Genomic DNA, 22190 nt, shown 5'->3' with positions numbered 1-22190 from the left:
ACCAGAGGCAAGATTAATTCCTCAGATTAACTAAGCATACTAGCACCGGAGAGGAAAAGAAAAGAAAGATGGGAAATGGGATCTCTGAAACACAGAAAAGGTGAAATATAAGTGGTTGATGAGTAGGTAGGAAAACAATAAGAGGCAAAATGAGAAGACACATTTTCTAAAAACATCATCACTTACCTCCCCAGCCAGAGAGTAAATATCCTGCATAAAGGGATCATGTCTTGGGCATATTGTAAATATCTTTTCCCCCATCATCACCCCTACTCAATGCTCAAATGGTCCGGGCATGCTTATGTCCTAAGAGGTATTTATGGATGAAGGAGTGATGGTCAACCTGCTTATGTTAATGGGTGTAGCCACCGTAGCCACCCTGACGCACATCCAATATAAAGCAAGCATTTTATGCTCAGTCCGTACTGACATGTGACAAGCAAGCAAGTGCTCTTCGTGAGAAGTAAAAATATAAAGGCACGTGCATTTAAAGGTAGGCGTTCACTTCAATGCTGACTTCTCAGAGATCATACATTCAGTCCAGATCTGTTGCAAGCCGTCTAAACATAGGATTTAATAGGTAAAAAAAATTTTTTAAGATTTTATTTTTAAGTAATCTCTATACCCAATATGGGGTTCGAACTCACAACCTTCAGATCAAGAGTTGCACGCTTTACCGGCTGAGCCCACCAGTTGCCCCCAAAGTGAATTTTTAATTGCACAGGATGTTTACCAAGAGAATGGCTTCAACAAAAGAGAAAAGAAAAGAAAAAAAAAAACCTCCCAAAATCAGAAGAAGCGGCAATGTCTCTGATTTAATTATAAGAACACACGAGGCAAAGGTGGCTTGGAGAGTCCTTGGACTTTGTTACATCATTCCTGGGTTCTAAGCATTGTTGATGATGTCAGAAGTTTCTAGAATGGGGAAAGTAGACAAAGAACTCTATATTCAGACCCTGGGTAAATCAAACTTGCTGACTAAATTCTTTCTGGGGCCTTTATAGTGCCCTGAAAAAAAAAAAAAAAGTAATGAGTTTACTGAAATTATTGTGGAGAGGGCAAAGGTCAATTTGACATGAGCAGACGTGATCAATACCAGTTATAATGACAGGGTTGATGGTCCCCGCCAGACTCCATTGTTCCCTGAGTGACAATGTTTTACTCCTTTCAGTTCCTCATATGATTTCATTGGGAAGTCAACATTAAAAACGATCTGAAAGAATGATTTCTCCAGGAGAATGTGACTCTCAGAAGAGCATCGGGGCTTGGAGGAGAGAAGAATGTCCTTGGCTACTGCACGCTGTTAGCAAAACAGGGGGCACCTGTGTCTTGGGGGATAAGGACTGACCTGGAAATGCCAGGCATCCTTTAAAAATGTCAGTTGGCCTGTTTCACACGGGAGACTCCATCTAGATATTCATGAGCCACACACAAAACATGAAAGACCAAACTCTTCCTCCTTGCTTGCTCTTCACCTCCCTTTGCTACTCTTGGCGGATCGGTCCATTGGGATACAGAAGTGTGAGAAACCCTTGTGCAAAATCAATTCTGCACTATGCACAGAAACTCTGCTGGGGAGCTACTTCCCCGCCACTTTCATGGGATAAGGTGTTAATGATATGTAGATTAAATGTCATTATGAAAGGTAATTTGCATGCACACACAGTAGAAAGGAGAATTTTTTAATTTTTTTTTAAGTAATAGCACAAAATGTCTCCAGTCTCCTAGGCATGTTTCAGCCCGCTGTTTTATATTCAGAGTTGGCCTAGGAAAAAAAATCATTTGAAAACCTGCAAAGAGGGGCACCTGGGTAGCTCAGCGGGTAAAGCGTCTGGCTCTTGGCTTTGGCTCAGGTCATGGTCTCAGGGTCGCGAGATCAAGCCCCGCAGGGGGCTCTGTGCTCAGCAGGAAGTCTGCTTAAAGATTCTCTCCCTTTGCCCCTTCCCTCCTACTTGTGCTGGTGTGCTCTCTCTATATATATAAAATAAATAAAATAAAGCTTTAAAAAGAAAAGAAAGAAAAAGGAAACCTGCAGAGAACCCGGGACATTGGCAGAATGGCCGCTTCCTGAAAGGTTAAAGATTTGGGGGGAGCTGGACCCCTTCTACACTTGCACCTCTGTGGGAAAACACTTCTAAATGTTAATGTTACATTTAACCTTGCCTGTCTGACCTTGAGGTAGCAGACTAGCAGCTCTAGAGGAAAATGATGCCCTCCATAAATTCTTCCCTGGAAGGGCTCCTTCCCAAGACCTACCGCTCAGTCATGCTTAGAGACGGCTTTTATGGATCTCCTGCAGCTGAACATGAATCACTTATTTATGGATATTTGACATTTGCTGATGTGGTAATTCACTCTCTGGACATTTGTTCTATTTATTTTAATTCTTTCTAGAATGCAGTTCAGAATTTAAGGCTTTTTAAAATCTGCATATGTATGCAGGCATTTTCTCTTTTTGTGCATGCATTCATTAGTTAAATGGGTTTTTTGGACTTTCTTTGTTATGATGAAAATAATATTTTTATGCACATGGAAAGCAAATTCAAATGGTTTAGTAGGTATGCAGGGAAACAGAAGTTTCTTTTTCAACCCACATACTCAGTTCCATTGTCCAGAGATAACCACTACCAGTAGTTTCTTGTGTTCTTGCGTATCTTTTTGGAAAATCCCTAAGCATATCATATATCATATATGTGTATCAATCTAACACACACATTCATACATTTATTATATATACATACATATATAAAAACCTTTTCATTGAGGTGGAGGCATTTGTGTGCTATGCTGTTTTTTACTGGTTGTGGGCAGTATCTGGGGGATCTTGATCATATCAATGTGCACAGATTCATCTCATCATTTTTATTTTTTAAAGATTTATTTGTTTTTTAATGGGGGCACAGGGGTGCAGATGGGGAAGGAGAGAGAGAATCTCCAGCAGACTCCCCACTGATGGTGGAGCCCAATGAGAGGCACCATCTCATGGCTGGAGCTGAAATCAAGAGTCAGACGCTCAACCGAGCCGCCCAGGCACCCCTCATTTTTTTTTAAGAGCTCTGAAGTTTATGACTACATGGAGTTTATTTAGTCATTTTCCTACAGATGGGCATTCCAGTTTCTGGCTAGGACAACCTTTCAGTGAAGGTTCCTGTCTACAAGCTAAAACACCTTGTCCCTATGGCTACAGGTGACTTCAACCCTGGTGTCTTGAGTCATCACTCTGCCCTGAAGTCTAGACCTACTTTTTATATTTGAACTTATGACTTATTTGGCAAGGGAAGGCCTAAGATTTGTTTTTATTTTGTTATTTTGCCCACTTAGCACTAGACACAATTATGACAAAGACATGGTCCGTGAGCAGCAGGCTGGAAATGAAGTTAAGAGATACTAGATAAATAAGCTACAATTCGGTCAGCTTCTTCTATCACAGAAATCAAATTTGTTCTCATTTCTTTGTTTTTGTTTGTCTTTATCTCTTCCTCCCAAGTCATCACAGACTGAGAAGCTGCTGGAGTTTCTGTTTTCCATCAGCCTTGCTTCTCCAGCCCATCATCAATCAGTTAATGGACCTAGGGCTGCATCCGGGTCAAACAGGCCTCCACCAGCAGCTGGGGGTCTAGTCGCAGGACAGGGAGAGGGGCTTCTGACTGGCTGGCTGGTTGTCAGGACAGCTGCTGAGGTGGGAAGAGCAGAGGCTTCTTCTCAGCAAAAGCCCTTTCGTACCTTCTGAACGTTACACTGTGTGTTCACTTCATTCAAAAATACTGAAAAATGAGGGGCGCCTGGGTGGCTCAGTCTGTTGAATATCTAACTCTAATTTTGGCTCAGGTCACGATCTCATGGGTCATGAGATCGAGCCCCACGTTGGGCTTCAGGCTCAGCAGGGGAGTCTGCTTGAGATCCCCTCTCCCCCTCTCTTCCTCTGCCTCTCCCCTTACTCATGCTCTCTCTTTCAAATAAATAAATAAATCTTTTAAAAAATACGCAAATATGATCTATTCAGTCATCTCTTAGTTCTCTCGAACATTGGTTTGTCAAGAGAGAAGGACTAGCTTTCCCATGAGCAACTAAAGGGCTGGATCTTCCATAAAAATTGTGATGTCTTCAAGTAGAAGGAAAACACCGAACTTTTTTTGAAAGGAGAAAGAAGATGAGGAAAAGGAGGAACTAAGCCCACCTCCCAGTGCCTTTATTCTTTGGTCTCACTGTCCTTTCATCTTGTCTTGGTGTCTTTCATTGAGTCTCTTCTCTCCTTAGATTTTTCTCTATTGCTGTGTAGAGGTTGTGTCTCCTCACACTTGCTTTGGATGCCAGAGTTCACTGGAATGTCCTTCTGGGTCATGTTGGGGGTCTAGGTTTGGGTTGGGGGTCTAAATCCCTTCACTTATGATCCTCCCCTATATGGACCAAGCAGTATTGCTTTATTACTCTGGGCGAACATGAATGACCAACTTCCTACCTATTTCTGGAACTCACTGGTAAAAACTGGATTGAAGAAAAGCAGCTCACATTAAGGATTTAAGCAGGACATGCCCTTCACTACTCCTGAGTGCAAGAAGACCAATACCACAGATCTTACCTTCCTTGCGACGGGTGGAGAGGGGGACAGACAGCAAGCAAATCTACTCCTGGATGCAAATCCCTTTATCATCACTAGTAAAGTGGGTCCCAATGAAGCATCAGGTTTGGGCCATCAGATGAGCCACCCTCCTTTCCAAGGTGCACACAGAGTAGATAGAGGTACATGCCTGGGTGAAGACTGCTCTTCCCACATGCGATAATAAAAGTAAACACATCACTCATCAGAGACACGAATAAAGGCAAGTCTCTCAAACAGAGGGAAAACCAACAAATGTGATTTAAAAGTCCTCCTAGTTTTAAGCCCAAGAACCGTCTCTGAAATAGAATGATCTGTACTCTAGTTGACTGGATGTAGGCATGAGCAGATGGGAGGACGAGTTTACCTGTTATCTAGTGCTGGTTTCCAAACTTGCTCCATGATCCTGGTGGAGATACTTAGAGAGAGCTCTGAGTTTGATGGTTTATGTTGAGCTCTTCTGGTTGTGGGCAGTGACAGAGATGGAGAAACTTTGAGAGGTAGGTGGGATCAACTACCGAGACATGAGAGGGCAAGAATGTTCAACCCCAAACACAGGGAGCCACCAATTTTCTGTGGGTTAATGACCAATGGACAAAGTCTAGTGGCCACGATCAGAGAGGTGGAGGGAGTATGGTTTTGCAGCAAAGGATGTGGAAGGTGGGTAATGGGTGGGTGATGTACCTCTGACCCTGTGAGCATCTCTGTCCCAGACAGTCACCAGCACAAATCAGTCCTGGATCTTAGGGGCAACACTGTGGGGCCGTAGAGGGTGAGGGATGCACAGTTGGATGAGGATCAGCCAGGACAGTTGCTTTTTTTTAGAGAAAAAAAATTTAAGAAGGGCGGAGGGATCAAGAAGGTCAGTTGAAAGGCCAGGTAAGAAGGGAACCAAAAGGCCTTTGGTTCCGGGTGCCCTTGGGAAAATAGCCTTGGAGACTGGAGAGGGCAAAATCAAGGAAAGTAAAAGGGATATTCTATGACTAATGGGACGAAATATTGGATTACATAAAGTACAGCATAACTCACGAGGAGGAAATGATATTCGTAAGTAGCTATGCCTCTAACAAAAGCAGCAACGAGCCAAAGAACTCTATTCAGACGCACATGCCATATTCACATAGACGATAGTTCCAGAAGAAGCCAACTTCTTGTATTAAAGGGAAGAGTCATCCTGAGTGACCACAGAGCAGACAAAGGGAGAGCTGGCAATGCACCCCGTCCTCCTTCACCGCAGTTGGGAGAGCCGACAGGGCTTGATCGAAGCACAAAAGCATGATTGTTCCCATCTCTCTTGGGTCTGGCCAGCTAGGTTTTAATTAAATGAAAATAATAGGCATCTCAGTTCACCTGGGGAGAACAGAGAAGGGGGAACGAATGTAATCCAAGTTTCCATCGAATACTTCTCTGTTCATGTTGCAGGGCTCTGATCACCTGGTATTTATTGTTACCCATTTTTTTCTCCTTCACTGTAGCTATGAGAGTAGAAATTTAATTACAGTGATTGAATAATTAAAGGAATCACAAATAACTTTTGCATACCAAGATTTTTCTTCCCCTTCAATTGAAAGGATGTTGGCACTGGTATGAGGAGTCCCTGTCACTGCTAGTAGCCCTGAGCCCCGTCTTCTAAAGCATAGGATCTTAACGTCCTTGATAAAAGTTCACTTAAGATATGAGATTTAGGGATCCCTGGGTGGCGCAGTGGTTTAGCGCCTGCCTTTGGCCCTTTGGCCCAGGGCGCGATCCTGGAGACTCGGGATCGAATCCCACGTCGGGCTCCCGGTGCATGGAGCCTGCTTCTCCCTCTGCCTATGTCTCTGCCTCTCTCTCTCTCTCTCTCTGTGTGACTATCATAAAATAAAAATTAAAAAAAAAAAAAGATATGAGATTTAGGGGGCGCCTGGCTGGCCGGGTTGGAGCGTATGACTCTTGATCCTGGGGTTGTGGGTTTCAGCCCCATGTTGGGTGTAGAGATCACTTAAGAATAAAAATCTGTATTGCAAAAAAGGATATGAGATTTAGGGGTGCCTGGGTGGCTCAGTCTGTAAGGCACAGAGCTCTTGATCTCATAGTCATGAGTTCAAGCCCTATGTTGGGTGTGAGCCTACTTTTTTAAAAAGATATGAAATTTAAGTATTTTTTAAAAAAGATTGTATTTATTTTATCATGAGAGACACGGAGAGGCAGAGACATAGGCAGAGGGAGAAGCAGGGGAGACTGATGCAGGACTGGATTCCAGGACCCCAGGATCACAACCTGAGCCAAAGGCAGATGCTCAACTACTGAGCCACCCAGGTGCTCCATGAAATTTAAGTATTAAGAAGAGATTTAAACAATCTTTTTACTTTTAAAGATTTTATTTATTTACTTGAGAGAGAGAATATGTACTCACCTGCAAGCAGGAGGAGGGACAGCAGGGGAGGGAGAAAGACTCTCAAGCAGACTCCATGCTAAGCATGTAGCCCTACTCAGGGCTTGATCTCATGAACCTGAGATCACGACCTGAGCTGAAACCAAGAGTCAGACACCCAACTGACTGAGCCACCCAGGTGCCCCTAAAACAGTCTTTATATTAGAATCTTACCTGAAAATAATATTGATAGGAACAATTAAGACCTCTAAATTTTCATACCTATCTCAGGCACATAACAGAGATTGACCATTGACCATGAAGGCTGAAATGCAAAAAAAAGAAAAATTTTTAGCTATTTTTTTCCAAAACAGCAAGAACAATAAAATGCTTATAGTAGTGGTTATTGGAAAAATGAGAACCTGCATTGTTTCTGCCTTGTTGTTTCACAGAAATAAAAAAATAAGGCATTTTGAGCTATTTTTTTTTGTGTTGGTTGCTTTACATAAAATCATGAATTTGAATGGACAACAGAGTAGTGCATCCTTCTTATTTCCAGGCTTTGGACCACTTGAATGAAGCAAAAAAGGCTATGGCATCACAGATTCACACTTGTCTCCACCAAAAGTTACAACTGCCCGGTCCACAAAACTCTCCTTGGAGCCAATGTCTTGGAGTCCTTTCCACGCGTAGCCTGTAGGCCAGCATCTCTAGGGATGAGACATTCCCGGGCTGCCGCTCCCCAGGACTTCTGGGACAGTGGGTCGGGGGTCTTGGTGCAGAGACACTGCCACCAGGCAAAGCACTTCAATCCTGGACCACCTGGCTTCGGCTCATTCAGGCCTCGCACCTCTCCCTGCCCAACTGACCTCTTTGATGCTTGACTCCGGGCCCCATCTCTATTTGCCGCTGCCTGTACCTGCGCCCCGAATTGGATGTAAAAATTGATTTCTTTGACTATCTAGTCTCAGCTGGAGTTCCTGGCTGACGATCTCCTCGCTCTTCCATCACTTTATGATTCTTTGGACAGCTCTCCTGGCCATATCCCTTCCCGCTCCGCCCGGTTCCAGTCCGGTCTCCCAGCAGACCACCCCTCCCGATCGACACTGGTCTCACAGACAAGGCCCAACCCCGCACCTGAGAGGTCCTCAAGCTCTGAGCGCCAAGCAGAAGCACTTTCTCAGTTTAATACATAGGGTCCTAAGGGATCAAGTCCCACAGCTCCAGATAGAGAACCAGGTTAGGGAGTCACTTGTGTATTCATTGGCTAGGACGTTTCCTAGGCACTAGGCAAATTTGCCTTTGGAGAGGCCTTCGGCTATTACATGAGAAGCTCGGTAGAGGGCACTCCTGGATTATAGCAGCTAAGCAGGGTGGGTGGTGACCTGAACCCAGGGATCCAATCCGAAAACCCAAGTAATCACACTTATCATATGTGGACGTGTGCATATTCAACTACGGATAGGACGCTCACCCTCACGTGTCATGCCAGTACCCTTACGTAATAATGATGCAATATATTGCTTGTTCCATTCACTCAGGCCACTTGAAAGTTATTTTAATCTATGGCACACTTTATTTTTGAACCCTTAAGGGGGAAAAAAAGTTTTAGGATACAATTTCAAAACGACTGCTAGGCTACTGTATTCTGTATTCTGTTTACTTGAACTAACTTGAGTCCTTTTCTGGGTGGAAAGTCATCTTGATGCACAAGGAAGGGAAAGGAGCTGAGTCGTCAGAGCTGCCAGGGGTGAACTCCTTCTGAGGCAAGACCTAAGCGCACACTGCTTTTCGAGAAAGGTCTTATTCTGATTCAGTAGGGTGAAGAGAGTGGCACACTGCAGCCAGCATTTTCCACCCAGTGAGATACTTATCCCTCGGGTGGTTGTCACCATTCAAACAACTACAGACACTGTAAAACCAGCGTCTTTGCAGTTAGCAAAGGGGACATTTGCTGAGCACTTACTATGCGCCAGGCACTGTGCCAAACCCTTGACATGTATTATTTATTTGTTTCTCATTTAAGTATTTATTGCATGTGTCATGTTAGACACAGTGTAGAGATGAGGAGCTTGAGGACAGCGAGTTGGGGTTGGTATGTGGCTAGAATGTGCTAGAATGTGCAAGGAGGTGCAGAGTGCCTAGCCAGCCTCTCCATGGGGCCCGGGGCCGCTAGTCATGATGCTCTGTCCATGTAGAAGGAGATGCAACGCGGGCCTTGCATTTCTGACACGGTAGTAAACATTACTCTCCTCTACATAATTCCAGTGTTTTTCAACTTAAATCCACATTTAAAGGAAAGTTACTAGTTGCTCCAGCTGAATGACATTTTTATGTGCTAGAAGTTAAATTATCAACTGTAAAATCAACTTATCACCTGGTGAGTGAAATTAGGATGTAGAGTGGTTGCTATTCAGTTACGGTGGGCTGCTGTTTAATGGCTCTGTTCTGGAAGGCTCTGTTCATGTCTATTAATCTGCTCTTTCTACTGGACAACAGACAGCCCTTTACGGCTAACTCCCACCATGGGGTGCTTGTGGTGGGTGCTACTGCCAAGCCCACCATGGGCAGTAATTAATGCGGCATCAAGAAGACACATCAAATGTTTCACTAAAATATTTCCTTCCTGGGATCCCTGGGTGGCGCAGCGGGGATCCCTGGGTGGCGCAGCGGTTTAGCTCCTGCCTTTGGCCCAGGGTGTGATCCTGGAGACCCGGGATCGAATCCCACGTCGGGCTCCCGGTGCATGGAGCCTGCTTCTCCCTCTGCCTGTGTCTCTGCCTCTCTCTCTCTCTCTCTGTGACTATCATAAATAAATAAAAATTAAAAAAAAATACTTAAAAAAATATTTCCTTCCTGCTACCCTTAAAATAAAAGCAAGACCTGACTGGGGGTAAATGCAAGTGACAGGAAGGGGTCTGACATTAAGATCATTTGTAGGAGCCGGATCCAGAGGCTTCCAGTCTGGTCTACCCCTTTCTAAACGCCCAGGTCCTAGGCCTTTGTCTAGGGCTGGCCCCCTCCCCGGCCTTGGCCCTGCCTGTGACACAGAGGCTTCCATTTCCCCTCACTCCAATTTAGGAGACAAAAGAAACAACCTCATGAGAAGGTGACTATCTATGGGACAGACCTTGAAGACAGCCAAGAAAATCACTCCCCAAAACACAAAATCCTATCTTCCCAGGGTTCCCAATAACCAAAGGACATCATTAATTTATAACTACGCTGGTGTCTATTACTTTTGCTTACTCACCACCATTTGCTCTTTTGGGAACAGATGCCTGATTATTCTTCAGGAACCATCCCCTCCCTGCTTCGAGCCCCAGGGCCACATCTATCAGTGTGCTCCACCTCTTGGACACCCGTCTCGACTCCAGGGTGAACTGAACAGGCCAATAGGATGTGTTCCCCAGCCTTTTGCTGCTGTTACTGGGACAGAGATATACCTTTTTCTTCTAGAATCTAAAGTAAGCATGAGAGTCCAGGGGTGCCAGTAGGAAAAAGAATCAATGCAGAAAAAAACAGAGGAGAGATGGAGAGAGGCCTGGTCTAGGACTTCTTTTGAGGTCCTGGACCTAGCCATACCTGAAGACCATCCTAATCATCAACTTTTCAATTATGTCAGTGGATATATTTCCATTTTGTTCAACCCAACGTGAGTTGGATTTCTGCCTTGTGCAACTGAATTCAGGTAGCTTACAACTTCATTTCCTGTTAAAACAGCGTGTGGTTGGAGTGTGGAGTGAGGGACAAGAGGCGGGCCCTTAGGCCCGGGCATGAGTATCATTGGGCTTGGAGCAGGTATCTACCTCTAGGCTCCACCTTGGCAAAGTCCCAGGTGCTGAGGCCTTGTTTCCCTCATCTGACCTTGCAAGTTCATGTGTAGCCTGACATTCCATGCCCAATCCCTGGATCCACTCTGGACGGCCCATGACTGTGATGGCGGCTGCTTGTCCTACCTTCTTCCAGTGTGGTCTTCTCACGTTTTGGTACCAGCAAGCTCATGTATTTTATCATAGCCTGTGAAAGGAAGGTGGTAAAGGAAAACAGTTCTAGAAAATGTTGGTTTTTGGGGCACCTGGCTGGCTCAGTCGGGGGAGCATGGGACTCTTGATGTCTGGGTTGTAAGTTCAAGCCCTACTCTGGGTGTAGAGAGGACTTTAAAAAAATCTTAAAAAAGAAAATAAGGCTTTGGTTTTTATTCACAAATGCTATCATTTTGTGTCCCTCTTGGCCTCATTCCTGTCTTTTCTGCCTAATAAGCTGCAGTTGGAAGGATGCTCTGGGCCATTCAGCCACTGGCTGCCTCTCCAGAGCATCTCTGCCCGGGGTCTGGGCCTTACCCATAATGCACTCTGTCTCCTCTGCTCCCAGAGGATGTGCATTTGTTAGGTGTTTCCAAACCAGAATAAAGTCACTAAATTGGAGTGAGGGGAAATGGAAGCCAGGGAGGGGGCACTGGTGTCTGTAACCCACCGAGCCAGCTACTCCGGGCTACGGACACGTATTGGTTCAGCCCCCAAGTGTGTCTGGGGCCCCAGAGGAAGGGGTGGCTCACCTGTGAGCAGGTGGTTGTCAGGTCTCCAAGCAGAGAGGCGGACAGTGCTTGCGAGGATAAGGCTTGGGGGTGGGGTGGGGGTGGGGGTGGGGTGTCAGCATGGTTGGTGGGAACAAAATCAGGCAGCCAAGGGTGGGGGGGGGCTGCCTGGGAAAGGGGAGTTGTCTAAGTCATTCGGGGTAGGAAGGCATGAGGCCTGGGAGGCAAATGCTGGACCGCTTCCTGGGTACCGTGGCCACCACCAGGCTAGAAAGGTGGGGGGGGGGCTCGTTCGGGGCTCCCTGGGTGGAGGCCTGAGCTGCACGCGCTGCAGGGACCCCGAGCCCCCCCTCACACACACATCCAGGAAAGCCATCAGGGGGCCATGGAGAGCCAGGGCCTCGGGCACCGCAAAGGGCACTGCAAAGGGCACCCTAAGGGGCTCGGTGGGGCGCGGGGTGCAGGCTGCCCCCCCAGCCGGGGGGCCTGCCCTTTCCTCTCCTCTCTCCTGGGCACCCGATGCCCCAGCCGCACCCGCACCCGCACCCGCACCCCCACCCGGGGCTGCAGCCACCCTCTGGACCCGCGCCCGCCCAACGGGAAGCCCCCGACCCCCGCTGCGCGGCCCGGGCTCGGAGGCTGCGGGGCTGTTTTTAGAAGATGCGTCAGCGGCCCTGGGAGGAAGAGCCGGGCCCTGGGCCATTGTCTGGGCGCGGCGCGGGGGGCGGGGGCGGGGGGCGGGGCGCGGGGCGCGGGGCGAGTTCGAACGCTCGGAAGGCGCGAAAGCGGCGCGCGCGGCGGGGAGGCGCCGGGCGGCCCGGGGGCGTGGCCTGGGGAGGGGGCGTGGCCGGGGGCGTGGCCAGGGGCGTGGCCAGGGCGCCCTCCCGCCGCTGCAGGCTGGCGGCGGCGGCGGCGGCGGCGGCGGCGACAGAGCGGGGACTGCGGGGACAGCCAGGCGGCCGCGCCGGCAGCGACTCCCGGGGAAGCCCGCGTCCCGCCTGCGCCTCCGAGGCGCGCCCGGGAGCGGGAGCGGGAGCGGGAGCCGAGGCCGAGCCGGGGGGCCGGGGCGCGGCGGGGGCGCGGCCCGCGGCAGCCGCAGGGCGAGCCCGGGCCGGGGGGGGGCGCCGGGCGCCTGCACCCTGCGCCGCGGCGGCGGGGGCGGCTCCGCGGGAGACAAAAGCCCGCCCGAGGGACGCGATGCGCGGCGTGTGACGGCCCGGGGGCGCCGAGGCGGCGCAGGTGCCCGCGGCGGAGGGCGACAGCGGCGGCCCAGGTGGCCCGGGGGGCGGCGCCCTCCCGTCGCAGCCGCAGTGGCCGGCGCCGCAGCGAGGAGCCATGGGCAACATCTCCTCCAACATCTCGGCCTTCCAGTCCCTGCACATCGTCATGCTGGGCTTGGACTCGGCCGGCAAGACCACGGTGCTCTACCGGCTCAAGTTCAACGAGTTCGTGAACACGGTGCCCACCATCGGCTTCAACACGGAGAAGATCAAGCTGAGCAACGGCACGGCCAAGGGCATCAGCTGCCACTTCTGGGACGTGGGCGGCCAGGAGAAGCTGCGGCCGCTCTGGAAGTCCTACAGCCGCTGCACGGACGGCATCATCTACGTGGTGGACTCGGTGGACGTGGACCGGCTGGAGGAGGCCAAGACCGAGCTGCACAAGGTGACCAAGTTCGCCGAGAACCAGGGCACGCCGCTGCTGGTCATCGCCAACAAGCAGGACCTCCCCAAGTCGCTGCCGGTGGCCGAGATCGAGAAGCAGCTGGCGCTGCACGAGCTCATCCCGGCCACCACCTACCACGTCCAGCCGGCGTGCGCCATCATCGGCGAGGGCCTCACCGAGGGCATGGACAAGCTCTATGAGATGATCCTGAAGCGCAGGAAGTCCCTCAAGCAGAAGAAGAAGCGGTAATGTGCCCGGCGGCGGCGCCGGGGAGCGAGCGGGGAGCGAGCCGGGGATGGATGGATGGATGGATGCATGGATGGATGCATGGATGGATGCATGGATGGATGGATGGATGGATGCATGGGCGGGCGAACGGGAATCTGCGCCCCGCGAACAAAGACAGAGAACCAAAGCTATGCTTCGAATTTTTGAAACGGATTCTGTGCACCCAGACGCAGGACTAGGGACTTAAACTTGGGTGTGTGCACCGACTTGCCAGCCTGCCCTCCACCCGCCCCCACCCCCAGCTCGGGGGACCTTTTGTCTGAATGCCAGAGCTACTAATGGGTGGGGGGCGCTGGGGAGTGGACGGGCCTGGCCTGCTGTCCGCCCTCCCGGCCCAGGTGGAAGGCTCAGATGTCAGAGACAAAAGCCATCTCTTCCTCCGGCAGGGCCAGAAGTTCAGGCTGCCCCGCCCTCGCTGGGGGCTCCCACCTGTGAGTTACCGGAGGTCTGCGGTTCCCAGAACCCCGGGAGTACCTGTTTGGGGGCATGCTGGCTGCGGGAGGCGGCGCTGGGAGGACCTCCGCCCCTTGCATTCGTGGGCTCGGGAAGCTGGATGATTTTATGTCACAGGGCAGGCCCCTGTTGAAATCTCATTTGTCCTGCTCTGGACACAAACGAGGTGGTGGTGGTTTGGGCCATCAGGGGACTGCTTGGAACAATACGGCAGCCCGAGAGCGAGGGGCGCCGCGCTGGCCTCGGCTGGGGAATGGCCGCGAAGATGCCCCTTTCCTGGTGCTTTATGGTGGCTACGGAAGACCAGTTCGGTTTAGAACTGCTTTTCAGCCTGGAATCAGACATCTTCCAGATGGTTTGGACCCTGTCCATGTATAGGTCATTATCACACAAAGAGACCAATAAAAAACAAAAAAAAAAAAAAAAAAGGAAACTATTGGAGGTGGTGGCAAATGATGTATTTACTGTTTGCAGGATAGTTAAAGGTGTTTAAAGGGTAAGGCTCTGGGCGTAAATGCTCGATGGGGTGTGTGTGTAGATACAGGGACCTCCCTCTGTACTGTGTAATCGGCATAAATACCTAGACCCATATGTGTGGAATCTTAAAATCTCTTAGCCTACCGATTGGTTTGTGTGAGCACACCAGCTGCAGATGTGTGCTAAAATGCAAGATGGTTTTTGCAAGGGATGTCTCTTGTAATACTAACCGCCTGACGATGGGTTTTGGTTTTCAGACGTGCTTTAAAAAAAAAAAAAAATTCTACAAATGAATACTCACCTTAGAAATATTCACCTTAGGAAAAAAAGAAAAAAGACTTTGCTCTACCCTTTTAGATCCCTTTACGCTGCAAGTGGCGACATGTTCAAATTTCTAATTTGGTTCATTGTGGCCTATCTGGTTTAAGTATTTCATTAAAAATGTCTCGTTAGAGTATTTGATGTCATGCACCAAAAAATAAAAAAAAAAAAAGATAAAAATAAAACCCCACCTTGTTGCAAAAGCTGACCGCGTTGCATGGATTTGAGAGCTGAGGAAAAGCACAAGGATGAGGTCCTTCCTAATCCATTCTTGTGGGAGCTGGCCTGCGTAGCAAATGCAAACAATGAGTGCTTGAGATAAAAGAAAGCGTGTGATGTAATGATCACCTGTACTCAGGCACTTCACAGTTTACTTGAAAGAGGCTTTGGAAAATAGATAAAGCAAAAGAAGAATAAATACATATTTTTAATAATGTAATTTAAAAATCCTTTATAATCAGGACTGAGTCTTGGTTTGCAGAAGATGTCATTTACCCCAAAACACAGTATCGAAAGGGAAACTTCAACTTAACCGGTTTTTATTTCCTCTTAAAATTCATGTTTACAGGTAGAATTATGTAGATCCACCCCCCTCCCCGCCCACTGTGAGAAATTTCTTTCCAAAGGAGGCCTGTAGAGATTGGGCATGATCATGCTTGAGCATGTGAGTTAGTCAAATTATAAACCCATGCCTATTGTCCATTGCACCCAGAAAGTTCATTTATGAACCAGAGGTAGAAGTCCTGGCTTCCTGCTTGAAACCCAACTCTGCTATGAAATATTTTAAAAGAGGAAACCTAGCCTGTCTTCCTTTTATCTTTTTGTCGGTGTCCTTGGTACCTCTCCAATGCTGGTCTTTTTGTAGGAACTCAGTAGAGAAAATAGAGCTGAAGCAGCGTGAAAGCAGGATTTCGGTTTACATATCGACAGCATAGTCACTGATTTCTAAATGGGCTGGTCCCATCATCTGAAGATTCTGTATAGAGTTATTAAAAAAAAAATCCATCATCCTTTATTTTCTTCACATGTCACAATTTCTTACGCACTTTGACATTTTGGTAGTTCCACACTATTGAGAGAATAATATATTTATTTTGTGACATTGCAGATGCCAAATACTGTCACCATCTCGTGCTAACCATACTTAGGTTCCAGGTCACTGTTCAGATCCTGTCACGCTTTGCCAACGAAGCGAAATGATTTTGGTTTTTGCGTCATCAATACTTAAGGGTGCAGTCAGCTGTTAGTAAGTGTGCAGTGAAATAAAGCCCTGTGGTGTGTCCACTAATAGTTAGGAGTCTCAGTTGATTTGTCTCATGTTTTGACCTTTTGTCTCTGACCAAACAGAGGACGCGCGCATCACGTCACCTTGGAGTGGTCTTGGGGGAGTCCCCTCCTCCGACGTAGCATCAGTGATTTGTTATCCCTCCCGCCCTTTGGAGGATGGATGGGTTTCACACAGAGGAAGTTGGCCTCCCCACGTGAGCTTTTGAAATTGTTTCTCCTAGACACAGGGAGGCCGGTTTTGTTTCAGACCGATTCTCTTCACAGATTCTCTGTCACGGTGTTGGGACTATGTCTCCTGGTTTCAGTTTTCGTTTCTACTGCTGTAATTCTGTCCTGAACATTCTTCTGTTCCTGTTCCCTTTTATATGCATATATGATGCTGTGAACAGAAATAAATTATTTATACAATCAGACGTGTGTGGGGAAGTTGTCTGGATGGTTTTTCGAGTGGCTTCTCTTTCCAGGCCTTCTTTGCTGAGCGGAGGGATGGCTCACGAGATGGGCTCCGGGTCACTAATGGGGCTGGATCTACCTCTGCTTCTCTAGCTCAGGTGTCTAGTTCTGCCCTGAGCATAGGAGTGAGAGGGCCAGATGCCCGTCCCCCTTACAGCGAGCCTGTCCACAATAGTCAGAGATCTTTCGGGAAGATGGCCTCAATGCCCCAGCCAGGCCTCAGCCTCTCAGTCATTAAGAAGGTCATGAGTGGGGCGCCTGGCTGACTGTCCCTACAGCACATGACTCTTGCTTTCAAGGTCATGAGTTCAAGCCCCACACTTGAACTCAGGTGTAGAGCCTACCTGCAAAAAAAAAAAAAAAAAAAAGTAATGATTTTTAATCACTTCAAAGATATTACAAGATTGTGTAAAATTGGAAGTGTGCTCGATATAACAACAGTAGTAGTCACAGTGCTGCTCACGGTCTTGGCTTCCTCTGCTCAGATTTGGGCTGAACCACCAGAAGGAATACAAGACTTGAGTCCTCCGACATGGTAGGTGCAGTAAAACCATCACGCTTTGTATGTGCTGTTGGGAAGAGGCCCACTTTCCAAAGAAAAAGTGATTGGGGCCGAATCAGGAGCTCCCCGGTAGGTTCAGTGCACATGCACTCATGGAGATAGTAAGTGCTGGCTGGGTCTCAGGTCTGGAGAGAAAAAGATGTGGTTCCAAATTCCAACTCAACTGCTTAGAGGGCCCCATGATTTTCCTCAAAAATCCTTGGCCTCAATTTCCCCATCTGTAAAATGGGATCATCACAGTTGCTGGGGAGGAGTACACAATAGTAGGGGGAAGTGTCCGCGAGGACCTGGCCCAGAGCAAGGGCTCAGCAGGTTTTCCTTGGAATGTGGGCTGCGAGGCATAATTCAACCTTCCCGCAGGTCTTTAACTTAGGTCCCTGCAATCTCCCTTTTACCCATCCCCCTTGGGGTCCTGAAACCTCAGCTGCAGATCCCAGGCCCAGGCCAGAGTGGGGTCACAGGCCAGCAGCTGTACAATCTCTGACCATCCCGGCATGTGGTCTCCTTCCAGAGCTGTGCGGGGCTGAGTGAGGGGTCACATGGAGCTCCGCAGACTACTGGGTCCATGGGTCCTGCACCCCATTCCTCCAGGCTCTGAGCGCCCCCAGAGGGAGGCATAGGTCTTTGATGGCCAGTGCCCCAAAACACATCGAGCATAGAACAGGTGCTCAGTAACTATTGCCTGGATGACTGAATTCTTGTCATTGAGGTTCAGTCAGACTTTTTTTTTAAAAAGATTTTATTTATTTGTTCATGAGAGACACAGAGATGCAGAGACACAGAGGGAGAAGCAGGCTCCTGGCAGGGAATCCAATGCAGGACTCGATCCCGGGACCCCGGGATCACGATCTGAGCCGAAGGCAGATGCTCAACTACTGAGCCACCCAGGTGCCCTCAGTTGTGAACTTTAAAATGGGCGTTCTACAAAATGACCAATGATTTCTCACGAAATGTTTTCATTGAGATGAACATGGACAAAATATTAATATCTTCTTCAAGATCACGTCGTGAGATGAATCGCTGCTGTGACTTTGTAGAAGGCCGTTGATACTTCTACACGTCATAAAACATTTATGAACCTGGTGGGTTTTATTTTAAAAATGAGCAAGGCTTGATTTTATCATTCCTGTTGCTGTAGCGGCTAACGTTTAGGAGCCAGATGACATCAGAATGGGCACAGATGCCATTTCTAAGTCCTGAAACCTGAAAAAGTCTTGAAAAACCATTTGGGGACCAGCGCTCCCCAGATACCTAAAAATACTAGCAATTGGGAGCAGCAAAGACTGAAGCCCTTATTTTATGGTACAACCTTAACGGAGACATTCCCTAGGAGCCAGGTGACACTCAGTACCCGGGCGATGGGGTTCATCTAGTTGATGTTTTCCAGAAGAGTCACCATTGCTCTGACCTTTACCGGCAGAGGAGGCCAATTTTCATCCTAAGTAAACCGCTGTATTTCCCCCAAGCTGACGTCACCCCCAAGGTTTTAGTTCTAGGATTGGTTTTAGTTTTAGGATTGGTTAAGTTCTTACGATGGATGGTGGGCCTCTTGGCTTGTGGCCTCGGGCCTGTCTGCTGTGTCGGCCGACCTGAGGGCTTTCCTGTTCTGTCCTCGGACTCCGGCACCTTGTCCACGGTCACTTATCCTTACGCAGCCTCTCCTGCCAGCTCTCCCCGCTTCGCTGAGACCTTTTAAGAAGGGAATTCGCACAAGACGGTGCAGCACTTTATACATTTGTTCTGCACAACCTCTGATGGAGAATGGGGCCGCTTCCATTTAGAGGGGATCGCAGACTGAGGGCTTCTGAGAAAGTGGCGTGTGGCTTCTTGGCCAAGATTAGAAGATGTGAGAATAAAAGAGCTGTGTGGTTTAACCCCAGCGCGGGTTTCAGAACATGAAATGGCTTTCTTCGAACGGCCCGACCTCCTGTGCCACTGGGCATTAACTTCTCCTAATGAGAGCATCACAGCAGGTGCATTCTCCTCAGAGCGTGACAGCAAGCCACGGAAGAGAGATAGGGACCAGATTATTTTCCCGGTTGCATTTATACGTAGGTTTGAGGGGACCTGCATCTCTTTGCTATTTATCAACTAAAATTTCTTCAACATAGTCACGTGAAGTATTTCTATTTCTGTTCCCCAGCAGTCCTGCATCATCCTGGTGACAATGGCCATCGCCAGCCTTCACTGAGTTCTGGCGGTGTCCTGGGCTCCGTGGCCACACTAAGGCCTTGATCTGCTTGTTGTTCTTTTTTCTCCCAGGAGCCCCAACAGATCAATCTATTAATCAAATAAATGAATCACTTGGTTGTATCCAGATGAGGAGACCTAGGTGAAGAGATTAGAGAATGCCCTCTGAGCCCCGATGGGAGCCCCAGATCCCCAAGACCCAGAGGCTAAGCTCCCGGGGGTCCCAAGTCCCAGAGCGGGAAGGCCAGCTGTTAAAGGAAGCCGGGACTCTGACTCCAGGGAGCAGAGGACGGAGGCTGGTGTCCTGCCTGCAGCACCACCCTTCTGCACCCTCCTGCCAGGGAGGACCCCGTCTCCACCCTGGGGCCCAAGACTCCTGCCCACCACCACTGACCTACCTGACCTCAAGCCCAGAGCCTTGCCTTCCCTCCCTCAAGAGCACCATCTAGGGCCTAGGAAAACATAAGCCCTCTGCTACCTTGTTCCATCCTTGAAGAATTTTATTCCCAGTATTTCTTTTCAAGAGACTGGACGGCGGGGGGCAACGCATCCCCAGTTCACACAGGGCTTTTACGTGCTCCGAGGTGGGGACATGGGGTATCAGCCTCCCTGCTTTGGGAGGTGGTCTCGACATCCCACTCTCTCTGGGGGTCCCGCAGCGAGGCTGGGGGACTCCGGCCCTGCCCATCCCTCAGGTATTTCCAGAGATAAAATGAGATACTAGCTGGGAAAGCACCTGCACAAGGCAGGTCTCGATGTGCGCAGAGTTGGCACAGCTTGCCTGGACTGGGGCCCTTTGTCTGCTGTGCCAGCCCCGGCTTGCAGGGACAGGGTGCTCCTCCTGTTGTGAGGGACAAGCTCGACTGCCCCCGTGTTCCCTCTTCACGTTCACCGAGGAGAAAACTTCCACCTCGGGAGCAAACCAAAGGAGGCTTCCTGGAGGAAAGCATCTCTCCTTGTGAGGTCCTGGGCATCGCCACTTTGGTGCGAGAGTCCATGAAGTGACTCTTGAGGAAAACGAGCCTCCTTATCTCTATCCTTTTGCAGGCTTCGCCTTCTCATGGCCACACATGATTGTTATCACTCCTTAAACACTAACTCCCCGTGCAATTAATTTCAAGTGCTCGTGTCTCACAACAGCTGGGACGATTTCAATGTATAATTTAAAAGTCATCTTGCTAAGTAATGACAACTGCAACAGCTTATTTCCTAAATATATGTTTGAGTCCACTCTTACACAGATGAACCTTGGCACGGCCGTGTAATTGCCGTGTGCTGGGTTGTCAGACGCATCATGTAAAAAATGCTGGTAAAAATACCTGCAAAGTGGGGGCTCCTGGCTGGCTCGGTCGGTAGGGCGCGCGACTCTTGATCTCAGGGTTATGAGTTCAAGCCCCACGTTGGGTGTGGAGCCTACTTCAAAAGATATGTATTTGCATATATACATATATATGCAAATAACGGTGACGCCTGTTATGCTGGGAACACTCCACGAGGCAGACGTGCCAGGAAGACTTGGAATGTGATTCTTATCCTCAGATGACTGACATTCTAGGTGGCAAATCAGGGCTGAAGTGTCAAGTGTCAAGCTGCGGACCCCACGTGTGGCGCCCCAACCTCGACACCCATCAAATACTTCGTGGCGTGGCTGGCATAGCTCCTTAGCGTCTATACCCGCTCAGGCATCCGGGGCTGGAGATCATCGAGGTGCTGATGGCGTGAGCCTCAGAATCCCCTCCTTACCTCGCGCTGGTTGTCTCTCCAAGGTTGGCCCCTGATGAGCCGAAAAGCGTTGTGTAATCTCTCTTGGAATCAGTTTGCTGCCACCGAGCTAGGAATTTCTTGCAGAGGTTTTGAAAATGACCACCTGCCCTGGAAATTCGCTCTGTGCCTTAACTCTGCTCTTCTTGACCCTGTCTGAGTAAGCCACCGGGAGGATGGAATCAAGGGGTGCAGAGTCTGATCGAGGTAAAAATCCTCTGAAGCAGACACTGTGGGTAACCCACACAAATCCACGCCTCTGTCACCTTTCTTGCTGGAAAAAAAAACAAAACAAAACTAGTTTTGCTTGGGAGCATTCTCTGCCTGGTGACTACGTGCTCAGGGAACACAACTCTATCCTCTGCTTAAGGGGAGATTGGTCTGAGCCGTAAAACAAACCCATTCTTCTTGCCCGTGATTTGTTTAGGAAGGCTCATGGGACTGAAGAGGGAGTAAGTGGATGGGCTTTGGAAAATCTCCCTATGTTTTAAAATTGGCCACAGGGATCACGTAGCTTCCCTTTACTGTCTCTGAATTCCAGTGAATAAAGACGTGATGCCTGGAGTGGCTGCAGCCATCCTGATGCCATGACGAGAGCCAGCTCACATACTCAGGATGGCCGGAGGGAGATAAGAAAGGAACCTGGGTCTCTGATGACATCACTGAGCTGCCAAAATAACCAACCCTGGGACAGCCTGAGCTCAGGACTTGCAGTTATGTGAGAAAATAAAATGTGCTTTCATTGAGACTTCAGTTCCTTGGAGCTAGAAGTTCTCAACTGATAAGCCCCCTCGGGCACCACCACTAACCCTTCATTGTACAAAACATCAAGGGTTCCCCCCGACAGTTGTTGTGCGAGGGGGCCGCTGTCCCCTCCTCTCTGCCAACAGATCACAGGCAGATTGAGACCCGCCTTGACCGGCCCTGGCTCACTCAGGTCCTCCTGGCCGGGAGGATGGGGCCCACCTTGGGGGTAAGTCCAAATAAGCCACTGAGAACACCATTACCTGTGAAGCCCTTCCCCGGTGCTCATTTTCTGAAAAGAATCGATTCAGATAATATTAATTGCAACCATGCGTGGAGTGTTTGCTTTATGCTAGACTACGAATTAAGCACTTTACAGACTCACTTTGTGTCATCCTCTCTGAAAGGCCCTGAGGTAGGTCTGTTCATCCTGCCCGTACTGATTGCCTACCCTCAACACACAGACAGACAGGCGGGGAGCTAGATGGATAATCACGATGGC

At 49.0% G+C, this 22190-nt stretch overlaps 1 protein-coding gene across 1 annotated transcript; it reads left to right on the top strand.

The window, feature by feature from the left end:
• The first annotated feature begins 12650 nt into the window (after positions 1-12650).
• ARL4C (ARF like GTPase 4C) lies at positions 12651-16389 on the top strand. Its single transcript, XM_077869318.1, has one exon. It carries the CDS (start codon positions 12823-12825, stop codon positions 13399-13401), a length of 579 nt encoding a protein of 192 aa, XP_077725444.1. The 5' UTR covers positions 12651-12822; the 3' UTR covers positions 13402-16389.
• The last annotated feature ends 5801 nt before the right edge of the window (positions 16390-22190 follow it).

The sequence above is a fragment of the Canis aureus genome, chromosome 24, assembly GCF_053574225.1.
Source record: "Canis aureus isolate CA01 chromosome 24, VMU_Caureus_v.1.0, whole genome shotgun sequence".
Lineage (NCBI taxonomy): Eukaryota > Metazoa > Chordata > Mammalia > Carnivora > Canidae > Canis > Canis aureus.
This window is presented reverse-complemented; position numbering and strand designations above follow the sequence as displayed.